Source organism: Rana temporaria, chromosome 1 (genome assembly GCF_905171775.1).
Source record: "Rana temporaria chromosome 1, aRanTem1.1, whole genome shotgun sequence".
Taxonomy (NCBI): Eukaryota; Metazoa; Chordata; class Amphibia; order Anura; family Ranidae; genus Rana; species Rana temporaria.
This window is the reverse complement of record NC_053489.1, coordinates 363,431,354-363,458,221: the sequence shown is the minus strand read 5'-3', so window position 1 is coordinate 363,458,221 and position 26,868 is coordinate 363,431,354. Positions and strand designations below refer to the sequence as shown.

Here is a 26,868-nt window from a genome sequence, read left to right as displayed (position 1 = left end):
ACCTGCCACGTCACCTGGCCACGTCACCTACCACAAGTTGTGGGTTGTCCACTTGCCACGTCACCTGGCCATGTCACCTGCCACAAGTTGTGGATTGTCCACTTGCCACGTCACCTGCCACAAGTTGTGGATTGTCCACAATGCAATACAAGCAATTACATTTTTTATGTTTTTTTTTATGGTTTTTCATCATTTGCCATCATTTTTGAGATTTCTAATGTAAAAAAATAGGTCACCTTTAAAAACGCCTATAGACGAAATCGCGGCAAAACGCCGGTACCGCGTTTTGCCGCGATTTGCCGCGATTTGTGTCCAAAACGCGAAAGCTGAATGCTTCTGAACCCAAAATTTTGGGTTTGGAAAAACGGCCCTAAACCCAACTGCTTTGAAACGCCAAAAAACGTGATGGTGTGCATGGACACATAGGATAACATTAAATGTGTTCAGGGGCAGTTGAAAAAAATGCCCAAATGCCTCTGAACTCGAGTTTAGCAGCGTCTCGTGTGCATGGGGCCTTACCCACTCAATCTAAAGCAAAACAAGACATTTTGGCTACAAAGAAAATAACTGGCTTTTTGATATACTTTAAATAATTTTGCTGGTTGAACAACAACAGATGATGCAGTCACCTGATCTCTGCAAACAAAGCATGATGACTTGAGTCACAATGTACCAATATTTGGTGATATGCTAATGAAATCTTATTATTTAAAAAGCTGAATTTATCACACACATCAGAAGATAGAAGACACACTGGAAGATTGCTGTAGTGGAGATAACAATATTAAAAGATGGATCCAGTCCCTCATAAGTTCTACCACATACATGGCTTCCACTCCCGGAGTTTTCTAGACTCATTCGGTTCTAGTAAACCAGAAATGGCCTTTATCTTTGAGTGTTTGAAGTATCCTATAAAGAAATTTCACGATGTATTTTCCTCAGGTAGGTAAAGCTTATTTTGAATAATACATTTTTGTACAGGAAGTATATATTAGGAGAAATGAAGCATGAACTATTGATTTGCCGAAGGATCTTGTGCAGGTGAAGAAATGATGGAAACAGAGGATGAATGAACCTTATTTAGAAAAAACAGGTAAAGACTAAGCAGAATTGTTGCTGATCCACTCTTTAGGAAAACCTATTGATATTTTATCTTGTTGTTAGAATATAAGAATATCCATGAGGAGACTGAAGATTATTAGACTTCATATACCCAAATGTATTAAAAGGCCAATCAACCCAGCTATAGGCAGAACCTGCTTGTCTGACTAAATCCCTGGCTTCTTATGTGTGATGAATACTCCAACAATTATGCCTTGTACACACAATCTGAATTTCAGATGAAAAAAGTCAGACGGAATTTCTTCATCGGATATTCCGACCGTGTGTGGACCCCATCTGACTTTTTTCCATCGGAGTTTAGAAATAGAACATGTTTTATTTTTTTCCGCTGGAAAAAAATCCTGTCAGAAATTCCGATCGTCTGTGTGGAACTCTGACGAAGAAAAAAGCCACGCATGCTCAGAATCAAGTCGACGCATGCTCTGGAGCATTGAACTTTATTTTTCTCGGCTTGTCGTAGTGTTTTACGTCACCGCGTTTTGGACGTGGTCAGACAGAATTTGGTCAGACAGTGTGTATGCAAGACAGCTTGAAAAGAGTTTTCCTTATGCCTTTTTAACTCTGGTGTGCTCCTTTGCTTAACCATCTGTGGACTGTCCACATGCATTGCTTTTGTTTTCATTTCCTCCCTATGCCTTACCTTTAAATTATGGCCTTTTCTTATCTCTATTAGCTGTCCGCTTGTAAGTCTGTTTCGTAAAGCGGAGCTCCGCTGAAAAAAAAATATTAAAAGCCAGCAGCTACAAATACTGCAGCTGCTGACTTTTAATATTAGGACACTTACCTGTCCCGGAGTCTAGTCCGGAGTCCAGCGCTGTCGCTCGTCACTCTGCTGCCCCCCCCATCCTCGGTGAGGGAACCAGGAAGTGAAGCGCTCCGGCTTCACTGCCCGGTTCCCTACGGCGCATGCGCGAGTCGCGCTATGCCTGCCGACTGGCTACCGCTGTGTACTGGGAGCCAAGTGTTCCCAGAACACAACGGGGGGGGGGACGGGAGGTGACGTCATGCCCGCAGTCTGCCCGAGACTGTGTGGCCGGAAGTGGGTGCAAATACCTGTCTCCCCCCTGAAAGGTGTCAAATGTGACACCGGAGGGGGGGAGGGTTCCACTCCGCTTTAAGTGAGAATTTTGCTCTGCATAGCCAGCCATTTTTTATTAACTCCCTGATTAGTAATTAGAACACAGCCCCCATTCCTAGCAGTATATAACTAAGCAACTCTTGGGAAAGGCACATTTGTCAAGGGATGGCAAGTTTGCAGATGGGGTTCTTTCGCCAAGTGGGGGTATTTCTATAAGCGGGAGCACTTCTGACTCTGCGAATGCATTAAGCGAGGGGGAACACAAGAAAGCACCTTGAAAAATACGACACAGGCTACAGGTTACCTTGTTTACACCTTACGCTCTTCCTCCCCCCTTTTAAAATGTACTGTCTACCACTACTTCTGACAGCTGTGTCCTCTATCATTAAACTAACTCTACTGCACACCTCTCCTCCACCCCACACCTAATTAGCCAGATTCAGTAAGACTTACGACGTCGTATCAGTAGATACGCCGTCGTAAGTCCGTATCTGCACTGTTGTATCTTTAAGCGTATTCTCAAACTGAGATATGCTTAAATGTTGCTAAGATACAACCGGCGTAAGTCTCCTACGCCGTCGTATCTTAGCTGCATATTTACGCTGGCCGCTAGGGGTGTGTACGTGGATTTACGCCTAGAATATGCAAATGAGCAAAATACGCCTATTTACGAACAAACTTGCGCCCGATGCGCTGTTTACGTAAGGCGCTTTTCCGGCGTAAAGATAAACCACCAAAAAGATGGCGCAGCCCATGCAAGGTATAGACGATAGAACAGCCGTCATATTTTACGTTGTTTGCGTAAGCGTACGTGAATGGGGCTGGGCGTAGGTTACGTTCACGCTGAAAGCAAGGAGTATTTGCGACGTGATTCTGAGCATGCGTGCGCATGCGCCGTACCAACGGCCCTCATTTACATATGGTCACGGGTAATTTACATGGAGCACGCCCCTACCTGCCTAATTTGAATTAGGCGGGGTTACGTCGGGCCATTTGCGCTACGCCGACGTAACTTAGGAGGCAAGTGCTTTGTGAATACAGTACTTGCCTCACTATGTTATGTCGGCGTAGTGCAAATGGGATGCGCTACGCCGAACTAAAGATGCACCCGTCTTACTGAATCTGGCTATATATATGTAGCACTTACCCCCGAAGGAGCTGCTGGTTTGTTTTGGGAGGCATGTTACCTCATGTTCCTCTGCTGTATAGGGGTATTTGATGAGAGTTGCAGTAATGGAATGTCTACACAACAGGTGTCTTTTTCTGTGCTCTTTATTACCCAACCGGGTAAAAACAATAAAACTTGGTGAAGAGTAGAGATTTGGTAGAAATGGAAATAGCAGATTCAGGTGTAAGTAATAGGGAAACAGTCCTGCTTCCGAAGACATGGAACTTGGAGAAAAGTCTCTGCCACAGACACTCCCTATGGTTGAAACAACTGAGACAATCCTCCTTAGCAGACTTGACACCTGGATCTCCTTCAGGTAATTGTAGTCAGGTTACCGACTGATAGGCGACCGATGTCCAGCCTCTCAGCACCCGGTTACCTTGATCCCCGGTGGATGGTCGAAACACTCTTGGAACGCCAGCCTCTCTTGGCATTCCTCAGGCAGACTTTCCACCGAACAGCTTCCTCTAGCAAGACTAATGCTTGAGACCTCTTTAGATTAGGGAACCAGTCGATCACTGGGCCCCAGCCGTAGCTCAGATGTTCCGGACTAAATTTACACTAGCACCGGTTCTGGAAAGTAACTAGGCGCTACACACTCCCCCCACTTGAATAGACACTGTCCCCAGTGTCTGCATGAAAATGGTGTTCAGTTTTAAACACCTTACCTCAATCTGCTTGACAGTAAAGTGAAGAAAAGGGATAAAGAAGAATATAAAAATATAAAACATAAAAAAAATATATATATAAAACATTTTTAAAATATTCACAGTGGTACATTTTGACATTAAAATGCCTGTCTATCTAGTCTGCCCCATTCTCCGACAGTCTTGATAGATGATCAACAACCTGCAAAACAAAAATAGAAAAATACACACAGAAACCATTTACATTTTCTACAATCACTAAGGGTGAATGAAGCTGCACCTTTGCCAACCAAGGCGAAGTCTCCTTCCTCCCAAAGAGACATCTATAAAACTAAGTGCTGGAACCTTTCTCCAACTATAAAGGCCTGAGAAGAGAAATGTTCTTTGTCAGAAGTTGCAGAACACTGCCCTCTAACGGCAGTGTCCCGATATAGCAAGTGCAGCACAGTCAATACTCAAAAGTAGAACAAATCAGGAGAAAACTTTCTCTTGTTTTAATTTGTTGATGAAGCCCACAGGAACCTAATTTAAACTAGCTAACATATTATTCTCTCCCCCCGAAGTTCGTCACATCACAGCCAAATGTGGATCAGGAGAAAAAATAAATAAAAACAAAATAGAAAAATGGTTGTTCCTGTTTAACTGCGGGATATCCGCCCGTGGCGCGGTATCCCGGGAACGTCCCTTAGACTCGCGCGGTTTTGAAGCACGGGAACTTCTGCCCCATTGTAGCTCGGGCTGCTCCGGCTTAAACCATTGATCATCGCCCACATCAGAGGAAGAGTCAATCTCAGAACTGTTATACTCTTCCGCAGGCAAACAGGCATGTTCCACAACAGATGCACTGACCTTGTCCTTGATTCTGGCCTCGACAGGGGCAACACTCCCCCTGGAGTCCTTTTCATGTCCGCACATAGGAAGGCCTCGACCTCAGCCATGGGAGACCATTACGGGGCCCATTTTTTCAGAAGTGAGCCAAGCAGGGACCACCGCCATACACACAGTCTCGGTGGCAGCATCCACCTTAACAGCAGGCACACTTTCTTTAGCCTCACAGTCACTTACTTCGGGGGACACAATCGGAGCGGCAGCCGATGACATAGTGATCGTAGCAGTAGTAGTAGTCGCAGAATCAGCAGTAGTATCAGGTGCAGGCCAAGGAACAACCTCTTCACCGGTCACCGGTGATCCAATTAACCTGGTATTCGCAGGGAGACTCCATCGGTTGCTCCACCCGAAACAAATACTTGCCACATTTCTTGCACCAAGCATAAGGCAGGATCCTGAGAGCTAATTCCTCACATCGGGGACCAGACAAGCCAAGGACCTCCACGCTGCCACTGGTAAGCAGCACGAACCGCCCCTGCGTCCCCAATCGGATCCCTGTATCAGTCAGGGAAGCTCAGGTGACAGCAGACATCAGATTGACTCCTACCATAGACATCGGAGGCCTCAATCTCTCAAACGGAGTCGGGGGCACAGACATGTTGCACGATCCTCTGATAGGCGACCGACGTCCAGCCTCTCAGCACTCGGTTACCTTGATCCCCGGTGGATGGTCTAAACACTCTTGGAACGCCAGCCTCTCTTGGAACTCCTCTGGCAGACTTTCCACCAAACAGCTTCCTCTAGCAGGACTAACGCTTGGGACCTCTTTAGATTAGGAACCTAGTCGATCAATGGGCCCCAGCCGTAGCTCAGATGTTCTGGACCAACATAGGCCCGGAACCAGGAACACCGCGTGGCACGCACACCCCCTGGCCCGGAAGGCCATTTTGCCGGGGTGCCGTGGTATGGCTACCCTGAAGGTGGGCGTCACACAGCAAGAAGACCCAGGCCAATGGCGTTTGCCTCATAAATACTCCTTCCCAGCATGCACAGCGAGGAAACCCCTCCTGATAGGCTGCTGAGAAAAGTATCCAAATCCTTGACTCCACTGCTGCCACCTGTCGACCTGGGGTGTGATCAGCACCCCAGAAATGACAGAATGAGCCCACAGCCAGCCAAAGCTGAGACAGAGGCTTCAAATTTGAACCAATTAACATGGTCAGAGTTACTTAACTCTCTGACCCACTCTAAATTTACACTGGCACCGGTTCTGGAAAGTAACCAGGCGCAACATATATATCAACCTCACTTCTGTCCTCTCCTTATTACTGCACTTACCAACTCCTGCTAATTCTAAATCCACATGCACAAAAACAACCCCAGGACACTGGGACATGTCCTTTCATATAAATCACACTCCCAAATTACCTCCCTTACCTTTCTGCTTCTCCTAAGCTCTGGTGATGTATCCCCAAACCCTGGGCCTCCTTCATTTAACTGTACTCAACGCACCCATTACCCTACACCTTCTGGCTGCAGCCGCAATGCACACAATCTAGTCCCAATTTCTCTTCTTTCCAAGACCAGACTCCCTTTCTCTTGTGCCCTTTGGAATGCCTGCTCTGTCTGTAACAAACTCACATCTCCATGACCTCTTTATCGCTACCTCATTTAATCTACTCGCCATTACCGAAACCTGGCTTCATGAATCCGACACTGCGTCCTCTCCTGCCCTATCCCATGGTGGTCTTCTTTGGACTCACTCCCCCAGACCCAGTGGACGCAAAGGAGGGGGGGGTTGGAATCTTTTTAGCCCCACATAGCACCTTTCAGGTGCTCCACCCACCTCCCTCTCTGTCACTCTCCTCATTTGAGGCACACTGCATTCATCTTTTCTCCCAAGTTTCTCTAAGGATAGCTATGATCTATCGGCCCCCTGGACCAGTATCAACCTCTCTTGATGACTTCTCTGCCTGGCTACCTTACTTTCTCTCCTATGAAATCCCCACTATCATTCTCGGGGACTTCAACATCCCTAATAATACTAACATTCCTGCTACTTTCAAACTTCTCAGTCTAACCTCCTCCTTTGACCTGCAGCAATGGATACATGCTCCTAATCACTCTGAAGGCAATACCCTCAATCTTATTTTCTCCCTCGTATGCACTCTGTGCAACCACTGCAACTATCCTTACACTCTATCTTATCACTACCTTATTAGTTTCACTCTCTCCCTTTCCTCCACCTCCTCTCCCTCCAACTGCCTAATGGTTACCTGTAGAAACCTACGCCATCTCAACCCTTCTCTTCTCTACTCTGCTATCGACCACCTCTATGACAAAATCGCACCCCTGTCCTGCACCAACCTAGCCACTTCTGTCTACAACACTTCACTTCTAGCCTCACTAGACACACTGCCCCCCCTCACTACACCACACAGAATCAGGCCCCCTTAAACCCTGGCAAACAAATGACATTAGAAGTCTGAAAAAACACAGCTGTGCTCTTGAGCGCCTATGATGTAAGATGAAGATTTCAGCCAGTATAAATCTGCCCTCCAAAAATACAATTCCTGCCTCCTCACCGCCTAGCAGACCTACTTTATCTCTCTCATTAACACCTTATCATCCCATCCCCGTCAACTCTTCTCTACCTTTAACTCTCTACTTCGTCCTCCACTGCCTCCACCCACCAACTCACTCACTGCCCAGGAGATTGCCAATCACTTCAAACAGAAGATTGATACAATTCGCGAGGAGATCTCTACTGTTCAGATACCCTCCATGCTTTACACTTCATGCCCACAGGTACAATCACTACTTCCCTCTTTCAACCCCACCACTAAAGAAGAGGTTGCTAAACTACTTGCTAACGCCCACCTGCCCCCTGGACTAGACATGTGCACAGAAAAAAAAATCTTTTTTTTTGTTCTGTTTCGTATCGTTCCGTAGGTTCGTTTCTGTTCGTTTTTCGTAAGACGCCCGTTTTCCTGTTCGTTCCCGTTCGTTTTTCGTACAACGAGATTTTTTCGTATTCCGATCGTTTCGTATTTTCGTTACCGTTTTATTTTCGTACATGCGGGATGGTTCATTATTCTGTTTAATTCATGTTCGTTACTTGTTAGACAATAATTTTCGTGAATTTTCGTCAATGATTTGCATTCTGTGTTTTGGATTCCTTTTTCTGTTCGTGTTTTCGGTCGTGTGTTCGTGTGACATCTATGACAATTTGTTGTGGATGTCATGTGGGCATGCGACTGAAGATACGAACAGAAAAAGGATTTTCATCATTTTGTACTTTCGTAAATATATCGCGGGATTCGCGGCACTTTCAACACACGGCTCATCCATATTAACGATTGTTAAGCCCCATACACTTGGTCAGACTTTTTTAACAACAAACATAAAAACTTTCGTTTTCCGTTCGTTCTCAGAAAATTTGTTTGTTTTTAAACTCCATCAGAAAACCATTTTTGGGTTCAAAAGTCTGGCCAACTGATCTCCCTTCAGATGAAAATCCACAGAAAAGTTTATTTGGCTTTACTGTACTACTCAGCACAAAAGAGAAGGTGCTTCACTAACTAACTACACTCACTGCCCATTCAAAAAAACGAAAATTGCATCTATAACAAAAGATTTGCATTCTGTATTTTGGGTCCTTTTTCTTTTGGTGTTTTCGGTCGTGTGTTCGTGTGACATCTGTGGCAAAAGATTTGCATTCTGTTGAATCCAAAATACGAACAGAAAAAAGGAATTCAAAATACAGGGTGCGGGTCTTTTGTTGTGGATGTCGTGTGAACATACGACTGAGGGTGCAAACAGAGAAGGGATTCAAACAAGATACAGAGTGCAAATCTTTTGTTGTGGATGTCGTGTGAACATACGGCTGAGGATACGAGCAGAGAGGGGATTCAAACAGGATACAGAATGCAAATCTTTTGTTGTGGATGTCGTGTGAACATACGGCTGAGGATACGAGCAGAGAGGGGATTCAAACAGGATACAGAATGCAAATCTTTTGTTATAGATGTAATTTTCGTTCTTTTGCCGTTTTCGTTTTGTCGTATTTTCGTCAGATCGTTCGTTCGTATTTGCGGTTGTTCGTTATACGGCTCATTCGTAATCCCGTCGTTTTCGTATTTTGGTGCTTTAATTTTTTCGTATGTACACATTATTCTGCGGGTACGAAAATGAACATTTTCGTACGAAAATAACATTCGTATGAACGGGAATGCACATATCTACCCTGGACCCTGTTCCCTCACAAATGCTACGTTCACCCTCTGACTCTATTCTACACTCTCTGACCCACATCTTCAATCTCTCCCTCTCTTATGGCATCTTCCCCAACTCTCTAAAAACATGCATTTGTCAGCCCCATACTTAAACAGCCCTCACTGGCCCATCCAATCCTGCCAACCTATGCCCCATCTCCTTGCTCCCCTTTTTATCAAAACTCCTTGATCGTTTAGTCTACAACTGACTGAGTGACCACCTTGCTGACAACTGCTCTCCTAAAACTAACAAACGATCTACTAACAGCCAAAACCAATGGACACTATTCTTTACTCCTACTCCTGGACCTCTCTGCTGCCTTTGATACGGTTGGCTACCGCCTCCTCCTCAATAAACTCCACGCCTTTGGTATCTGTGACTGTACTCTTCGCTTGTTCTAGTCTATCCTTCAATCCATCATGAATGCTGCTGCCAGACTCATCCACCTTACCGATTGCTCTGTGTCTTCTCTCCTCTCTGTCAATCCCCCCACTGGCTTCCACTCACCCAGCAAATTAAATTTAAAGTACTAACAACTACTTACAAAGCCATCCACAACTCTGCCCCCCGCTACACCACTGACCTAGTCTCAAAATACCAACCTAATCGTTCTCTTCATTCTTCTCAAGACCTACTGCTCTCTAGCTCCCTCATCACCTCCTCCCATGCTCGACTCCAGGACTTTTCCAAAGCCTCTCCAATCCCATGGAACTCCTTACCCCAATCTGTTTGTCTATCTCCTACTCTATTAGCTTTTAGACGATCCCTGAAAACCCTTCTATTCAGAGAAGCCTATCCTACCCACGCCTAACAACTTTAATTTAATTTTCCCCATCTGATCATCCCTGACAGCTGTTACCTTTTGTTCCACTTGACCCTCCCTTCTAGACTGTAAGCTCTAACGAGCAGGGCCCTCTGATCCCTCCTGTATTGAATTGTATTGTAACTGTACTGTCTACCCCCATGTTGTAAAGTGCTGCACACACTGTTGGCGCTATATAAATCCTGTATAATAATACTAATAAATAAAACAAATAACACTGTAAGGGATAGTGGGACCCCCTCATAATGGACACAGCAGGTATATCCACACATGAACTCAATGCAGGAATAGCGGTAACGTCTCATATCATGCATAACAGGTGAGCAGACCCAGGACTACTTGCAGGGACAGTGAGAGCCTATAATAATGGGCACACCAGGTGTACACACCTAGGACTTCAGCATAGAGATCTCATCAACAGAATCCAGAAGAGACGGAAGAAACTTGCAGGTGGTGTAACTCCAGCACCGACCAATAACTAAATAACTATCGTTTGTTTTAATGAACTGGCCCTTTAAATACTGTATATTCCAATTCCTTACATTGCTTATACTGATAGGGCTGCATAATTTTCAGAGCATGTTATAGTTGATGTTTATATTATGTTATATCATGTGTGTGAACAATATGTATATACAATTACTGTAGGCGGGATAGTGTGTCATGCTAGCTAGCAATTTAGCTGTAGGTGAAACACAGTTGTGTTCTGAATTGAAATACATGTGTATAGAGACCGTATCACAGTTCTCCTTGAAAGTTGTTTTGAATCTTTTTCTGCAGGTGAGTTTAAAGGAGATGTGTTAATTGACATCACCATTGGTCCCTTCATTCAACATCTCTATGCAGCGCTGGAATATTTCAGAGATATCATCCTTCTCAAGCCTTCTGATCACTGCATTGTAGAAGTGAAAAAATGGACTGACAGCCGAACCGGAGCGTTTGATTGGTCGCACTCCTCAACACTTGCTACAGAGATGGAAGGAAATAGGTGAAGTATCTGCCAGTGTCTTGTCAGAGTCGGGCTGAATGCCTGGTGTGATGAGCCAGTATTGTGAAGAGGGGGAACAGACATTATATCAGTTTTTTATTTTATTAGCCTCTTCAGCTTGTGAGAAGATTTGTAAATCAGATTAATTAGTAAGTTTTATTTCAAGGGAATAAAACTTTTTTTCTCTCCGAATGCCTTAAAGCAGAACTCCACAAAAAAAGGGTAGCTCTGCTTGTCTGCTTCCCCTTCCCCTCCACTGCCAGATTTGGCACCTTTTTGGGGGAGGGGGGAGCGAGTACCTGGTTTTGATAGGGCCACCCTCCTTCGCTCATTCACAAAGCGTAGCACGCTTCGCACATGCGCAGTAGGGGTTTCCCAGTAGTTAGTCAAGATGGCGATGCCAGAACCCAATAGCCGATTGAGTAATCAGCTCGGTTGAGGACATCGCTGGCTGCCTGGACAAGTAAGTGCCCTAATATTAAAAAACATCAGAACTTCTGGTTCCGGCGCCGCGTGTAAGAGACATGGAGACCGGTGGCTCCACTCAGCCCACAGAGGAATCAGCATATTAAACCTCCGGGGCGAACTCTCCCCCAACCAGAAAACACCCGCACAACCTCCCAGCAGTGTCGTGAATGGAGCGGTACCTCACACAGGCGTGATCCCCCTCTGTTTCTCACTCGAGGGACACTTCTCCTTCTCCCTCAGGAGCGCCAGGGCATCCCAAGATGGCCGCCGCAGCATGCTCATCGGCATTCCTACAGAACGATCTCCTGCTGCAGGACACACAAGAGACAAGAGACTCACTATGAGGACATGGATGATAGTGGGTCGGGGTGACAGGTGACACATAGCTCCTCTGACAAGATTGCCCAGGCAGTAGCAGCGCTGCTCTCCCCCATCATTACAGCCACAGTAGATAAAGCGGTGTTAGCAGGCATAATACAACTGATAAAAGAACTGGGCGAACACTCACACAGCCTGTCAAAAGCCGAACAGCGTATATCTTCAATAGAAGATGACCAATACAATATGAGTGCAGCCATGGAGAAATATTCCAAAGCACAGCAACATCTGCACGATCGTATGGAGGACCTGGAAAATCATTCCAGTAGGAACAATCTGAGACTTATAGGCCTCCCTGAATCCTACAAACATGGATCACTCATAGATCTCTGCACCTCAGCCCTTCCAGAAGTCCTCTGTATAAACCGCCGCTGCACCATGGAAAGGGCTCATTGAATCGGGGGCCTGACTTATGACCGCAAGCAACTGAGACCTATCATAGCGAAGTATCTCAACTATGGGGACTGCACAGACATTCTGCAGAGCTTTCGGAAAACACGATCCGTGGTGATAGAGCGCAACAAGCTACTCATCTTCACGGACTATTCGGAGGAGGTATCCTGCAAGCACAAGGAATTCCAACCCGTATGCGCAGAGCTTTACAAGAGAAACGTTCGCTTCATCCTAGCCTACCCTGCAATTCTCCGCCTTCATGCCCTGGATGGGTTACAGCTTACCTTTCAATCTCCGTAAAAGGCGACCGCTTTTCTGCGCTCATTATCACTCAAGCATGCCCCATCTGAAACCTACGCAGATAAAGTGAAATCTGGGCCTAGAGAGCAACTGAGCCCTAGGAAAGACCCACCAAAAAGTCTAAAGACCACCTCTGCTAATGATCAGCCTGACCATCGCTGAAACCTCTCTTAAGCAGGCTGTAAACGCACATCGATGTGCAGGCATCTATCCTTTTTGAGCTCCTGATATCCAGGAACCTATAGCCTCTAGGGCAGAGGAACAAAATATGCTCCTAGAGCTACTATACATTACTTGTCAGTTGAGATTTTTTTAATATATATTTTCTTCACTTTTCTTCTTTCCTAGGTGATGTATTGGAAACATTTCAGGTTTTTTTCCAAGCAATGTATGTTATGTTCTTAGTTATGGTTTCCGCCAACAAACCTCACCATGTATTTTTTTTTATTATGATTATATTTTTTCCTCAGGAGGGGTATTTTGCTCCTTCACCACTTGTTCAACCCAATAAGGGAATACATAAGCCTAGGTCCCTCCCTAATCTTCTGCTCTGTCAGTGGAGGGGCGCTCAGATTCAATCATATCTCTCTCTGACCTTCTGGCTATCGGTTCAACCGGTGGTGAATAGGAATGCGGAAAAAAGTGAAGTCACAAAATGTTATGTATCTCAGGTTTAATTTATCCTCTTTATTTCCTCTTCTTCTCTCCTATATGCCCAACTCTCCTAAGAAGGGATGGTTCCTCCAGCCACAAAACCATAAACTTGAACTACTTTTCCAACTACTACTTTGCCCAAATTTGACCATCAATCATACGATACAGGTAAACTACAACACAACCCCATACATCTCCCCCCCCCCCCCCACCTGAACCCATGACTACTCTACGAATAACACCATGGAATGTTAAGGGGCTGTGTTCCCCTGCAAAAAGAATGAAGATCCTCAGACATCTAAAAAGATTACAATCAGCCATTGCACTGCTACAGGAGGAAGGATCTTATCCTTTGTTTAGGCCTATAAAAATTCCACCCAAAAACATTATCTAAATATCAGCGATAAAATACGAACTGCCCAGTCATGACTAAACGTGCAGAATACCCCAGAGAATAGCAAATAGGACCTCTTTGATACCTGGGCAAATAATATAGAACACATGAATAGGGATGAGCTTCGTGTTCGAGTCGAACCCATGTTCGCTCCAAATTCGAGTGGCGCATCATGGCCCACAATACACTGCTGCATCGCAGTGCATTGCTGGCTGATGATTGGCCAAGCATGCACTATGACCCACATGCTTGGCCAATCACAGCGCGCAAAAAACTTTGGGCAATTATGGCTCAGGGGGTTTAGTACACGCCCCACACTATAAAAGCCCGCTTGCAGGTCGGCCTTGTGTAGTGTGTTGCGGCGGTGGTTTGAGACAGAGAGAGAGAGAGTGTCATTCTTCCTAGGTAGATAGAGCAGGCAGGCTAGTCAGTTAAAGTTACAGTGTGTAGAGGATATATATGCATCCCAGGTGTTGTACATTTATTTATACACTGTATAGTTTAGCTAGATCAGCTATAACTAATTTACTGGCAGGCAGGTGATTGTGCTAGCTGCAGTATTCTCACATGGTGTATTGCCTGTGTCCTCTGCAGTGTGCACCATAAAGCTATGTGGTGTGTGTACTGCCTTTGTCCTCTGTAGTTTGCACCTAAAGCTACTTGGTGTGTACTGCCCGTGTTCTCTGTAGTTTGCACCTAAAGCTACGTAGTGTGTGTACTGCCTTTGTCCTCTGCAGTTTGCACCTAAAGCTACTTGGTGTGTACTGCCCGTGTCCTCTGTAGTTTGCACCTAAAGCTACATAGTGTGTGTACTGCCTTTGTCCTCTGCAGTTTGCACCTAAAGCTACTTGGTGTGTACTGCCCGTGTCCTCTGTAGTTTGCACCTAAAGCTACGTAGTGTGTGTACTGCCTTTGTCCTCTGCAGTTTGAACCTAAAGCTACTTGGTGTGTACTGCCCGTGTCCTCTGTAGTTTGCACCTAAAGCTACTTGGTGTGTACTGCCCGTGTCCTCTGTAGTTTGTACCTAAAGCTACTTGGTGTGTACTGCCCGTGTCCTCTGCAGTTTGCACCTTAAGCTACGTAGTGTGTGTACTGCCTTTGTCCTCTGCAGTTTGCACCTAAAGCTACTTGGGGTGTACTACCCGTGTCCTCTGTAGTTTGCACCTAAAGCTATTTGGTGTGTACTGCCCGTGTCCTCTGTAGTTTGCCTTTAAAGCTACTTGGTGTGTACTGCACGTGTCCTCTGCAGTTTGCACCTAAAACTACGTAGTGTGTGTGCTGCCTTTGTCCTCTGCAGTATGCACCTAAAGCTACTTGGTGTGTACTGCTCGTGTCCTCTGCAGTTTGCACCTAAAGCTACGTAGTGTGTGTACTGCCTTTGTCCTCTGCAGTTTGCACCTAAAGCTACTTGGTGTGTACTGCCCGTGTCCTCTGCAGTTTGCACCTAAAGCTACTTGGTGTGTACTGCCCGTGTCCTCTGCAGTTTGCACCTAAAGCTACGTAGTGTGTGTACTGCCTTTGTCCTCTGCAGTTTGCACCTAAAGCTACTTGGTGTGTACTGCCCGTGTCCTCTGCAGTTTGCACCTAAAGCTACGTAGTGCGTGTACTGCCTTTGTTCTCTGCAGTTTGCACCTAAAGCTACGTAGTGTGTGTACTGCCTTTGTCCTCTGCAGTTTGCACCTAAAGCTACTTGGTGTGTACTGCCCGTGTCCTCTGCAGTTTGAAGTTCTCTCCCAGCCATCCACATGCCCAGCGGTTGAATGCTAGCTTAGCTAAATTGCTAGCACTTCAACTGCTGCCTTTTCAGTTGATAGATTCTCCCCACTTTCATGAGTTTGTGGAATGTGCGGTACCTCAGTGGCAAGTTCCCAAACGCCACTTTTTCTCACGGAAGGCGATTCTGGCTCTCTACCACCATGTGGAAGGCAATGTCCATGCCTCGCTGGACAGGGCGGTCAGTGGTAAGGTGCATATTACTGCTGACTCATGGTCCAGCAGGCATGGACAGGGACGTTACCTATCTTTCATGGCGCATTGGGTGACTCTGTTGGCAGCTGGGAAGGATGCAGGACAGGGTACAGTAGTGTTGGAGGTTGTTCCGCCACCACGCCTCCAAAATGCTACTACTGGTTGTGACACACCTCTCTCCTCCACCCCCTTCTTCTTGCTCTGTGGCCTCTTCCTGTGCTGATGTGTCCACGGAACCAGCGGTGCTCCGTAGGCGTTCAAGGGGCTTTGCAGGTACGCAGGCAAAGAGATGCCATGCGGTGCTTGAGCTGGTGTGCTTGGGGGACAGGAGCCACACTGGGGCAGAGGTTCTCTCAGCTCTGCAGGGGTAGGCTCAGAGGTGGTTGACGCCTCGCCAGCTTAAGCCAGGGATGGTGGTTTGCGACAATGGCATCAACCTCCTCTCCGCCCTGCGACAGGGACAACTGACCCATGTGCCCTGTTTTGCTCATGTCCTTAATTTAGTGGTGCAGCGGTTATTGGGCAGGTAGCCAGGCTTACAGGATGTCCTGAAGCAGGCCAGGAAAGTCTGTGTGCATTTCCGACGGTCATATAATGCCAGTGCTCGGCTGGCAGACCTCCAAAGGGAATACAACCTGCCCAAAAACCGCCTAATCTGTGACATGCCCACCAGGTGGAACTCTACGTTGGCCATGCTGCAGCGGCTGCACACGCAGCAGAGGGCCATCAATGAGTATCTGTGCCAATATGGCAGCAGAACTGGGTCAGAGGATTTTTTTTTTCCCAGGCCAGTGGGCCATGATCAGGGATGCATGCACTGTCCTGTCACTATTTGAGGAGGCCACGAGGGTGGTGAGCAGTGACAGTGCATGCATCAGTGAGCCTGTCCCTCTTATTCACATGTTGGAGCACACGCCGGCTCAATGCTTAGTCGTCGTGAACGTAACCTACGCTCATCCCCATTCACGTACGACTTACGTAAACGACGTAAAATACGACGCTGTTCCGACGTTTCCGACATCCATACCTTAACATGACTTACCCCTGCTTTATGAGGGGTAAAGTTACGCCGGTCATACGCCTTACGTAAACAGCGTATTTTAATACGCCGGGCGCAAGTACGTTCGTGAATCGGCATAGCTCATTTGCATATTCAACGCGGAAATATACGGAAGCGCCCCTAGCGGCCAGCGTAAATATGCACCCAAGATACGACAGCATAGGAGACTTACGTCGGTCGTATCTTGAGGTGTATCTGATTCTATGAATCAGTCGCATAGATACGACGGCGAACTTTCGGACTTACGACGTCGTACATGGAGATACACCGTCGTAAGTCCTTTGTGAATCTGGCCCCTAGTATCTAATTCTAATATCCACACCTTTCCTATACTATGTGAATCATTCGGGCTTCCGAGGTCTGAATTATTCAGATACTTACAAATTAAAAATTTCTATGAACCGCTACTCAATACTGGCTCTTCACTAACTCAACTCTCCCAAATTGAACGGATTTGCATTAGCAACCCACATGTCAGAGGTCTAATCTCAATTCTGTATCGCCTAATAAATGAAAACTCAAATGATTCATTACCTTTGTATGCGACTAAATGGACGCAAGACATGAACATAATATTAGATGACATATGGATATATGGTTATCCACTAAGAACTCCTGTCCTAACTGCTTTACTGTGGAAACAAATGATAAGGTTTTGACACGTTGGTACCTAGTACCAGCTACAATAGCAAAATTTGCTCCTGCATATTCACCAAATTGTTTTAGAGGCTGTGACGCACCTGGTACTCACTTCCACATATGGTGGCAATGTCCGGTCGTCAAGAAATTCTGGTCAGGTATTTTTCATATGGCATCTAAAAATATTTCTCCAGACCCAGCTACAGCACTTTGAAAACCTAAAACCTGCAACGCTCACAAATACTCAATTTCAACTGTTAATTCACCTTAGCACTGCAGCCAAGCAGACCATTGCTAAAGCATGGAAAACAAAAACTTTAATTGTAGCGGAAGCCAAACACAGGATGAATAGATCACTTATCCATGCAAAGATGTCAGCCATTGATAACAATAAAATTAATAATTTTCATAAGATTTGGCAACCTTGGGTAAAACATCTTTTCCCCACTGACTTTGACCAGTCTTTTGTTGTCCCCGAACTAAGATATAGAAAATTAGTATTCAGTATTTATATATTTGTTAACAGCGAGCCAGACCACCACCCCGGGTATTTTTTATTTTTTTCTCCTTGAACTACAGTCAGTGCATTTTAACTACTGTAAGTTAATAATTGTGATAGTTAATGTACTAGTACAAAATCTGTATGTACATTTTGTATATTGGACTATGTACTTCTATATATTCCCCTTTCCTTTTCTTTTTTGTTCCCCACATGAAACAAATTTTCAAAAAATCATTTGTCATTGGGACATAAAGTGAATTGCAATCTTCTGAACAGATGCACACAGACAGCAAAACAAATGTTTACAGGGGTGATAACCCATCTCTATGTTTTCAGAAAAGCTTAAAAATAGATTTTATGGCTGGAGCTACACTTTAAAAGAGTACCAGTTCAAAATTGCAAACAGATTCTACTTAACAACAAACCTACAGTGCCTGTCTTGTTTGCACCGCCTGTATAATGCTGTTCAAAGTATATAGGGCCAAAGGGGCTTGTAATGACCTGGGGGGAGTGGGGGGAAACCCATGCTATTTTTATCAATGATTTTCATCTATATTGCAGGGACCAGACATTACATTAAAGCTGCAAGCAGTTTTAAATGACTTTTTTCTTATAGTAATCTCATTTTGTGCAGGGACAGTTCTAAACACAGGGAACCTCACAGGCATACTATAGACACCCAGCAGGTACGATATTTAAAGGAATTTTACATTTTTTTTTCTTTCACTTTAAGCATCATTAAAATCACTGCTCCGTTTTTAAAACTTTTTTTTCCATTGATACATGTTCCCTGGGGCAAGACCCGGGTTCTAAAACCCGTTTTCCGACAATAACTTGCATATTAGGCTTTAAAATTAGCACTTTTGAATTCGAACATTCGAGTCCCATTGACGTCAATGTTCGCGAACGTTCGGTCCGATTGAAGGTTCTGGTGCAAACCGAACGGGGGGGTGTTCGGCTCATCCCTACACATGAAAATGACGCACACTCAACTCCACTATTACAAACATGGAAACAAGGCTGGTCAGACTAACCAAAGGTACATATCAGCCCTCTCATATCACCGCCTTACACAATCCTGATGGTTCAGTCTCCATATCTTCCTAGGAAATTATTAAAACATTAGAATCATTCTACACAAACCTCTATGCCCAAAAATCAATAGATTCTACCAAAGTGGCCAAATGGTTAGACTCGACGCCCCTCCCTCGGATTAACCCAGACTTCCTAAAAACCTTAAACTCCCCAATCACTGAAGAGGAAATCTTGTTTTCCATTAGTGGTCTATCAAATGGAAAAGCTCCAGGCCCTGACGGGTACACAGCCGAATTTTATAAAATTCTAAAAGAGACAATCACCCGCTCTTTACCAGCAGTCTATAATTCTATATGGGATGGGGGCCCCTACCTCCCAACAGTTCATCAAGCCATCATAAAACTAATTGCCAAAAAAGGTAAAGATCCAAAGAACCCAGGGTCATATAGCCCAATCTCATTGCTAAACATAGACGCCAAGATACTCTCTAAGATAATAGCCTCCCGATTAGCTAATATTATGCCATCTCTTGTCCACCATGCACAGTCTGGGTTCACCAAGGGTAGATCAGCCTCATCCAACCTGAGAAAAGTTCTAGCCACCCTAGAATATGCAAAACAACACCCCCTAGAAGATGTAGCAATCATTACATTAGATCCCGAAAAGGCCTTTGATAACGTCAGTTTTCATTGGCTATCCTTAGTGATGCAAAAGTTGGGGATTTCGAGGTACTTATATCATTTCATACACAACCTATACTCTGTCCCATCAGCCACGGTAATAGCTGCAGGATCGCAATCTAACCCGATACGGCTGCACAAAGGAACAAGGTAAGGCTGCCCCCTCTTCCCCCTGCTATTTAATCTAGCCATTGAACCCCTTTTACGATTCCTAAGCGCCACAGCCTCCATTCAAGGAATCCCATTTGGGCAAGATGATTTGCATGTTGCCCTCTTAGCAGATGACATTTTGATCTTCACGACTTCCCCCCCAAAAAGATATACTCATCATACAATCTACTTTCAACTCCTTTCGCAAAATGCACTGGCCTGAAAATAAACTTTGACAAGAGCGAAATTCTTCCCCTAGGCACAAGTAGAACAAGCTCTTGAATGCCCTCCTCCCCTTTCCACATAAACGAAAAACACATGACCTATTTGGGCATAAAAATTGGGAAGGAACCATCCTCTCTCTAATATCTTAACTACCCTCCCCTGATTTAAAAAATGGTAGGCGAACTGGAGGCCTGGACCAACCTTCCACTATCACTCTTTGGGAGATGCGCTCTTTTTAAAATGGTGAGCTTTGCTTGCCTCTTATACCCCCTGCAAACTCTACCTCTATTACTAAAACACAAGAATTTACAGTCCTTACATAAGGCAATTACAAATTTTCTTTGGAAAAAGTGCAAACCGAGAATAGCTTTAATTAAACTTTTTCTCCCAAAGAATGAGGGGGGGGCCAGCCTTTCAAACATTAGAGTATACGTGTCTACTGAGAACAGGTATTGATTGGATATTACATTCGTTAAGATACTCCAACTAGGGTATGGAATCATATATGGCTCGTCCATTAAATTCGTCTCCAAGTTCCTCCCAATCCAAGGGAATCCCATGTTCCTCCTTGGTCTCCAGTACGAACCCTTCTCCAAATAAAGGGATAAGGGCCTAACTAAAGCTTATTCTTTATACAATGTTAAAAATGGTGTCCTCAGACCCTTTCACCTCATTGCAGAAGAATTCAACCTACCCAGCTATCACTTTCACGATACTCGTATTTCATCAGCAAAACCTGCCTTAAGAAGAACATCAGGTTCAAATCCTCTTTCTTGGATAAGCTGCTACCCGAACACCGATACTCTATCACGGACATTTATCACCCTCTTAACAGGAAATTTACTAAACCCATACACATCACCTCAATAAAATCCTGGCTAGCGGACCTGCCAGGCCAAGCCAACATAGACAACATCCTAACAGGTTACAGGATCACCACTAACATCATACCGAACAAATCCTGGAGGGAAACTCAATTCAAACTGATGCACAGAGCCTACTACCCATTCTCAACGAAACACCTCTTCACCACAGGACCCTCCTGTCCTTGGTGTTCATTCCATAAATCATCCTTACTGCATCGTCTATGGCTGTGCCCTCGGATTGACACCTACTGGTCCACAATTCTCGAGTTTATACAAGAAGTATCTAATTGCCAACTTGAAAAAAGACCCTATGCTCCTTTTGTTTGGATACCCACCCACAAAAAATGAATCCCCAAGTACCTATAGCATATTACCCCAAGAAAATCTTCAATGGATCCTCCTAACGCTACTTATAGCTTGCAGGAACATTTTCAACCATTGGATATCTCCCACACCACCTACAGTGTCTGAAATGATAAAACATCTCATATCCCTGTTATGTTGATAAAAAATTGGATGCCATAATCCATCAAAATTGGTCCGATAACAAATTTAGGAAAAGATGGTAGTCATTTATCAAATGTTGTCTGACATCTTCAGGAAAAAACTCAATTAAAATTCATCTTCCTTCTTGTTTACCGAAAGGGGTCTCAGTTTAATCAACAATCCCCACCAACGGTAAACACTCCTTCCCTTCTCCAGAGTCCCACCTCTTGGAACTCTCTCACTCCACAAATTCTTGCAATTTACATAGGGAGGCTATATATTAGGTCCAATACAACTAACTGATTCACATGTAAATAGTTTTCTTTTACTATGGTAACTCTCACTATTTTGTTCAGGTTTTCACTTGGAGTCACCGAAGGGTAAAAACACTTTCGGTCAGTCCTATTCGGTCTCTCCTTTCCCCTCAAATTTCACAAAGGATCTCTCTCCCTTCTTCTTCTCTTTTTCTTCTCCTACTCACCCCTAGTCAACCTCCTTTCCTTAAACTTTCACATCTCTTCTTTTCTTTTTCTTTCCCTGCAGAAATGATTATGGTACTCTTCACCAAGATTGTATACCCTCTTTGACAAAAATGTTTGTAATCATTCTCCTTGTCAAAAAAAAAAAAAGGCATCAGCTACAGTATTTGTAGCTGCTGACTTTTACTTTTTTCTGAAGCAGCCTGGAGCTCCTCTTTAATACTTTGCCAACATCCATTGTAATAAGGCTAGGAGAATCTTTTTTTGTGACATGTGATTCCCAGCAAAAAAGGTGGAGAGGAAGAGGGGGAGGAGAAGGGATAAAACTGAAAAAAAGGGGACCGGAAAAGAGCATGTAGTGAGGGGAACAGAGAATAGGCAAGGACAGAAGAGGACGAGAGGAGAGGAGGTGAAGACAAGGGCACAGAGCTGTCTGTACCTGCCTCCAACTGCTAGCAGATGTTTGAGCGCTGGATAGAGGTTATTCTAGTGCCAGGTGGCAGAACACAGAAAGCATTACAGTAACTGATACCAGGGCGGCTGTTAGAAATCACAGGGCCCCATACAGCCTACCCGACAGCCCCCCCCCCCCCCCAAATATATCAAAACAATATTTTCACAAATACACTAAAATCATTATTAGCGGACGCAAACAGAACAGAGAACCTGTGTGAATTAGCCCTTTTTTAAATAGTTTTTAAAAATCTTTAAACTTTTTTTTTTATATAATTGTTTAAAGAATGTTAAAATGTATTTTATTTTACAATTTGTTATTTTTTTAAGAGACAGGTAAGCCAGTAGTACCGTGGTTGGGCAGCACAGTGACAGGGGGCACAGAGGGGGATCAGAAGCAGGCAGAATAGGGAGGGGGATCGGTGCAGGGGGAAGTAATTCTGTAATTGCCCCTCCATCTGACCACAATGATTCCCTCTGCTGTCCAGGCCCCCCTGTTTGCCCGGGCCTTCTACAGAAGGGATGATGGTCCCCCTTTTCTGCGGCCCTGACTGGCACACTGCTGCCTCTCTGCCTGTTGAATCAGGGTATAAGAGCAAGGAGCAAAATGTGAAGGATGGGCTTTTTAAACGTTTTTTTCCCCATAGATAGTTAGAGTATATCACACAGATACATACCGTATACATTTCTTTAAAGGCATACATTTCTTTCTATTAATACATACAATATATCATATCAAAAGTTAAGGACAACTATAAGTCCACATACTGTATATAAAAGAAAATATAGGTGTATTGAACATAGTGTAACACGTGTCACAGGGAAAACACCAACATGTTTCGCAGCACAGGCTGCTTTTTCAAGGCTTCATTATCAGTGGTTGACTTAAAGTATCTTTTAAAACATTATTGACACTACACCTTGCTGGTATAAGGTAGAGACAAAAGCCAGGCATCAGATATGATATCTGCATGTTAAGACAATATGCTCAGACATTGGAAAGCAGGACTCAAAAAGTTACCTAGGTTCTGTATGAACCACCATATTTGAGAGGTAAAGCCACCTTCTTAAGAGATTGTAGACGCGTTCAGCCAAGCAAATATATTGCATATGAACACTAAGTACAAATGTCACGAATACCCACAAATGGTGTCTGGGTCTCCCAAGGACCCAGAAATCACGCTCAGACAAATCCCCTCACCATATGCACATGTCACTTACCAGACATAGTGGATCTCAGTTAATAGAGATCACATTTGCTTGTTTAAATTCCAAAGCACTCAGCAGCCAGGCTGGGGAAGAGGTTTGATTCACTGGTATTCAAGATAGTAACTCCATGACAGCCAATGCCCAGAGATGCGGTAGCAGTTACTCCTAATATATGAAAAGAAGAGGAGAGCCTCATAGTGTATTACAATTATAAAACCATTTATTAAAAAAAGTATACACTTACATTTAGGCAGCTTAAAGCGGGAGTTCACCCATTTATTTAATTTTTCCTCTTTTCCCCTTCCTGCTCGTTTGGTCTAGGGGAATCGGCTATTTGTTTTAAAACATGAGCAGTACTTACCCGTTTTCAAGATGCATCTTCTCCGTCGCTTCCGGGTATGGGTCTTCGGGAGCGGGCGTTCCTTCTTGATTGACAGTCTTCCGAGTGGCTTCCGACGGTCGCATCCATCGCGTCACTCGTAGCCGAAAGAAGCCAAACGTCGGTGCGGCTCTATACTGCGCCTGCGCACCGACGTTCGGCTTCTTTCGGAAAATCGTGACGCGATGGATGCGACCGTCGGAAGCCTCTCGGAAGACTGTCAATCAAGAAGGAACGCCCATTCCCGCAGCCCATACCCGGAAGCGACGGAGAGGATGCATCTCGTAAACGGTAAGTACGGATCATATTTTAAAACAACTAGCCGATTCCCCTAGGAAAAATGAGCATTAATCTAAGGGGAAAATGTGCTCTCTAAGGGTGAACCTCCGCTTTAATGTCAGCATGAAAAAACAAACATGGCAGCGGTCAGCACCAGTCTGCTTGTGCGGGATAACATCACAAATATGGCTCTGCCATACGCGTTTCCCCATAACAGGCTTCGACTAGGAAAGGAGACTTTTTAAAGGGGTCCTTTTGGACTTATGTATGGACACATTTTCTGTTTGAAAGACTTATTTTATTTGTATTTTATTTTCTGACAGAGTGTTTGTTTTTACTATTGAATTACACTTCAATGTTCATTATGAAATATTCTGCATAAGATTATTGTTTTGATAGTATTCACAATCATCTGAGGAATTTCAGAGTTTGACATGAGATAGCGCACCTATGTTTAATTATCTGTGTGATATACTCTGACTACCTATGGGAAAAAAATTAAAAAGCCCATCCTCCACATATTACTCCTTGTTCTGTGCCCTGTAAGTGGTGCTACCTAGTACCGAACACACTCCTAATGTGTGCAGTAAGTCCACAGTGGGCCCCGACCCCTTGGTCCCCATGTACACTACACCCAATATGCAGGGGAGTAAAGAAGAAGACAGCAGAGGAGAAGAGGGGGGACACGGGGAAAGGAGAGAAGCAGAGGAGAGGAAGAGCAAGTGGAGAGGTTCTAGTTTCCCCCAAAAAAACTCCAAATGCTCACAATATCAGTAATATAATCAATGCCTCACAGAATATCAGTTGACTGTTGTATGTGACGTAGGATGTGGTTTTGCCTTCCAGGGTCGAAAGTGAGCACAAAGAAATTAAACTCAGGGAGGCAATTACACATGTTGTAAAATTCGATATCAACAAAGAAAATCTCACAGACCCAATCAAGGTACCACAAGCTGACTGCCTGGTGTCTTGGGCTACTCTGGACTGCATCAGCAAAGATCTTGAAGATTATGTGAGAAACTTCAGGAAAATCTCAAAGCTTCTGAAACCTGGTGGGCGCTTGATAATTTATGGACCTTTAAATAGCACATTCCTTATTGTTGGGGGAGAGAAGTTTCATATGGTAAAGCTTAATGAAAATTACTTGAGAAATATGCTCATAAATGAAGGGTTTGTCATCACGCATTTTGAGGTTTCTGAAAGACAGGCTGTCACTGATCTGATTGATTTTGATTCGATTGTGTTTTGCACAGCTTACAAGGAACAGAAGCTTTAGGCCAAGTTTACAATATTGCATTAGAAAGGGCACATGCATTTAAATAAAAAGTGCAATTTTATTGCTTAAAATGTAATGCAAGGCAAAATGCAGGTTACGCAAACTTTGAATGCTTTTTCTTCCTGGGAAATGTACCAATGCTCTTATTGCAATGTTTATTGTGTTTTAGTGCATTTTAAGTGTGTTTTCAATGTGTTGCTATTGACTATAATGAAATGTGCATATTTAGTATTTACCAAAAACTCAGAAAAGATGTGGAAAGCAGGATTTTGTCAGAACATAATGCACTGCCCTCTGACAGCACATTGATATGAACAGCTTCATAGATTATAATGGCAAATAGAGTTCAGCACACTGTGATCCTGTGTAGGGCTTATAAAAAACAATGGTGTGAATGGGTCTTTAGGTAGCAAACAGAACTCAAAAACATGTATTTCAGCATGCCATGTATGTACTGGTCAAAGTGTTGAGGTAGTCCTCTGGACATGGAGATCGCAAACCTGCTTCTAAAACTTGAACACCAACTTTTAACGCTTACATACACAAGCTTTGGGCATACAGAGATACAGAAGTCCCGAAAAAGGTATCCTAAGACGCCAGATATGTGTTAGCATATTTGATTAATTCTTGAGCTAATAAAGGTTTAAAAATCTATCTTAATATTCTGATTCCAGAACTTTTATTTGGGGTGCTTCTACACCTTGACTTACATGCTATTTAACCCTTTCTTAATACACATATAGCACTACCCCTTAGAGGGCCGCTGGACTTTTGGGTTCCCCTATTCCCGCACAGCCAGGCAACATGCATTTTCCAACTTCCACACAGTAACCAGTCCATGGGCTTTTTTTTAATTTTTTAACCCCCCTGGCGGTATTCCCAAGTCTGGCTTGGGGTGGATATTCAGAACCAAAAGCGTTAACCCCGAGCCAGACTCTGGATCGCCTCGCAGCATCCACAGGCAGGGAATTACTTACCTTGTCCCTGGATCCTGGATCTCCGCTGTGTGATCGAGCTGTGTCCTCGCTCGATTCACACAGTGCCTGTGTGCCGCCGAGCTCCGTTCCCTGCGACATTACGACGCACAGGAACGCAGAGGCGTTGCTAGGGGGTGCAGGGGGTGCGGTCCGCACCCAGGTGACACCCGCTAGAGGGGTGACACCATCCCGACATTGAGGATTTTTTTTTTTTAGCTGACATGTGGGGGGCAGGGGGGGGGCACACTGGGGGGTGTCAGGCCGAGCGCCGCGGTACAAGAGGAGGGGGGGTTGTGGCACCATCTATCCCCTCCTCTCACAGTCACGGTCTGTTAGCGGTGCTCGGCACACAGGTACAGCCGAGTGAAGCCGCTGCCGCCTCCCCCTCCTCTCTGTTTGTGTGTACAGAGGGGGAGGGGCCGAGGGGACCTTCTGTCCATGTGCCGTGACCGGCGGCGTTGCTGCAATGATCTGAGGTACTGAATGGGGAGGGGGTAGTTTGCACCTGGGGGGGTTTCACTGGGGGGGTGTTTGCACCTGGGGGGATTTCACTGAAGGGGGGGGTGTTTGCACTGAGGGAGGAGCGGTCGGGGGCAATTAGCCCCACAGTGGAGTGGAGAGCGGAGCTGGCGGAATGGGATGGCGTGCGGGCGGGAATTTGCCGCCCCCCTGAAAGTGCTGCCTGGTAC

General features: G+C 44.8%; 1 protein-coding gene across 1 annotated transcript; it reads left to right on the top strand.

Annotated features, from left to right (window-relative positions):
• Positions 1 to 724: 724 nt before the first annotated feature.
• Positions 725 to 25,480, top strand: LOC120910259 (nicotinamide N-methyltransferase-like). The gene is made up of 3 exons (XM_040322087.1): positions 725 to 942; positions 10,722 to 10,929; positions 24,773 to 25,480. The coding sequence occupies exons 1-3, from the start codon at positions 792 to 794 to the stop codon at positions 25,200 to 25,202; spliced, it is 789 nt and encodes a 262-aa protein (XP_040178021.1). The 5' UTR covers positions 725 to 791; the 3' UTR covers positions 25,203 to 25,480.
• Positions 25,481 to 26,868: the final 1,388 nt, after the last annotated feature.

Coding starts and splice junctions, on each gene's coding strand:
- LOC120910259 (XM_040322087.1), top strand. CDS start 792: ATGGATCCAGTCCCTCATAAGTTCTACCACATACATGGCTTCCACTCC. Junction 943..10,721: donor TCACGATGTATTTTCCTCAG/GTAGGTAAAGCT, acceptor CTTTTTCTGCAG/GTGAGTTTAAAGGAGATGTG. Junction 10,930..24,772: donor ACAGAGATGGAAGGAAATAG/GTGAAGTATCTG, acceptor TTTGCCTTCCAG/GGTCGAAAGTGAGCACAAAG.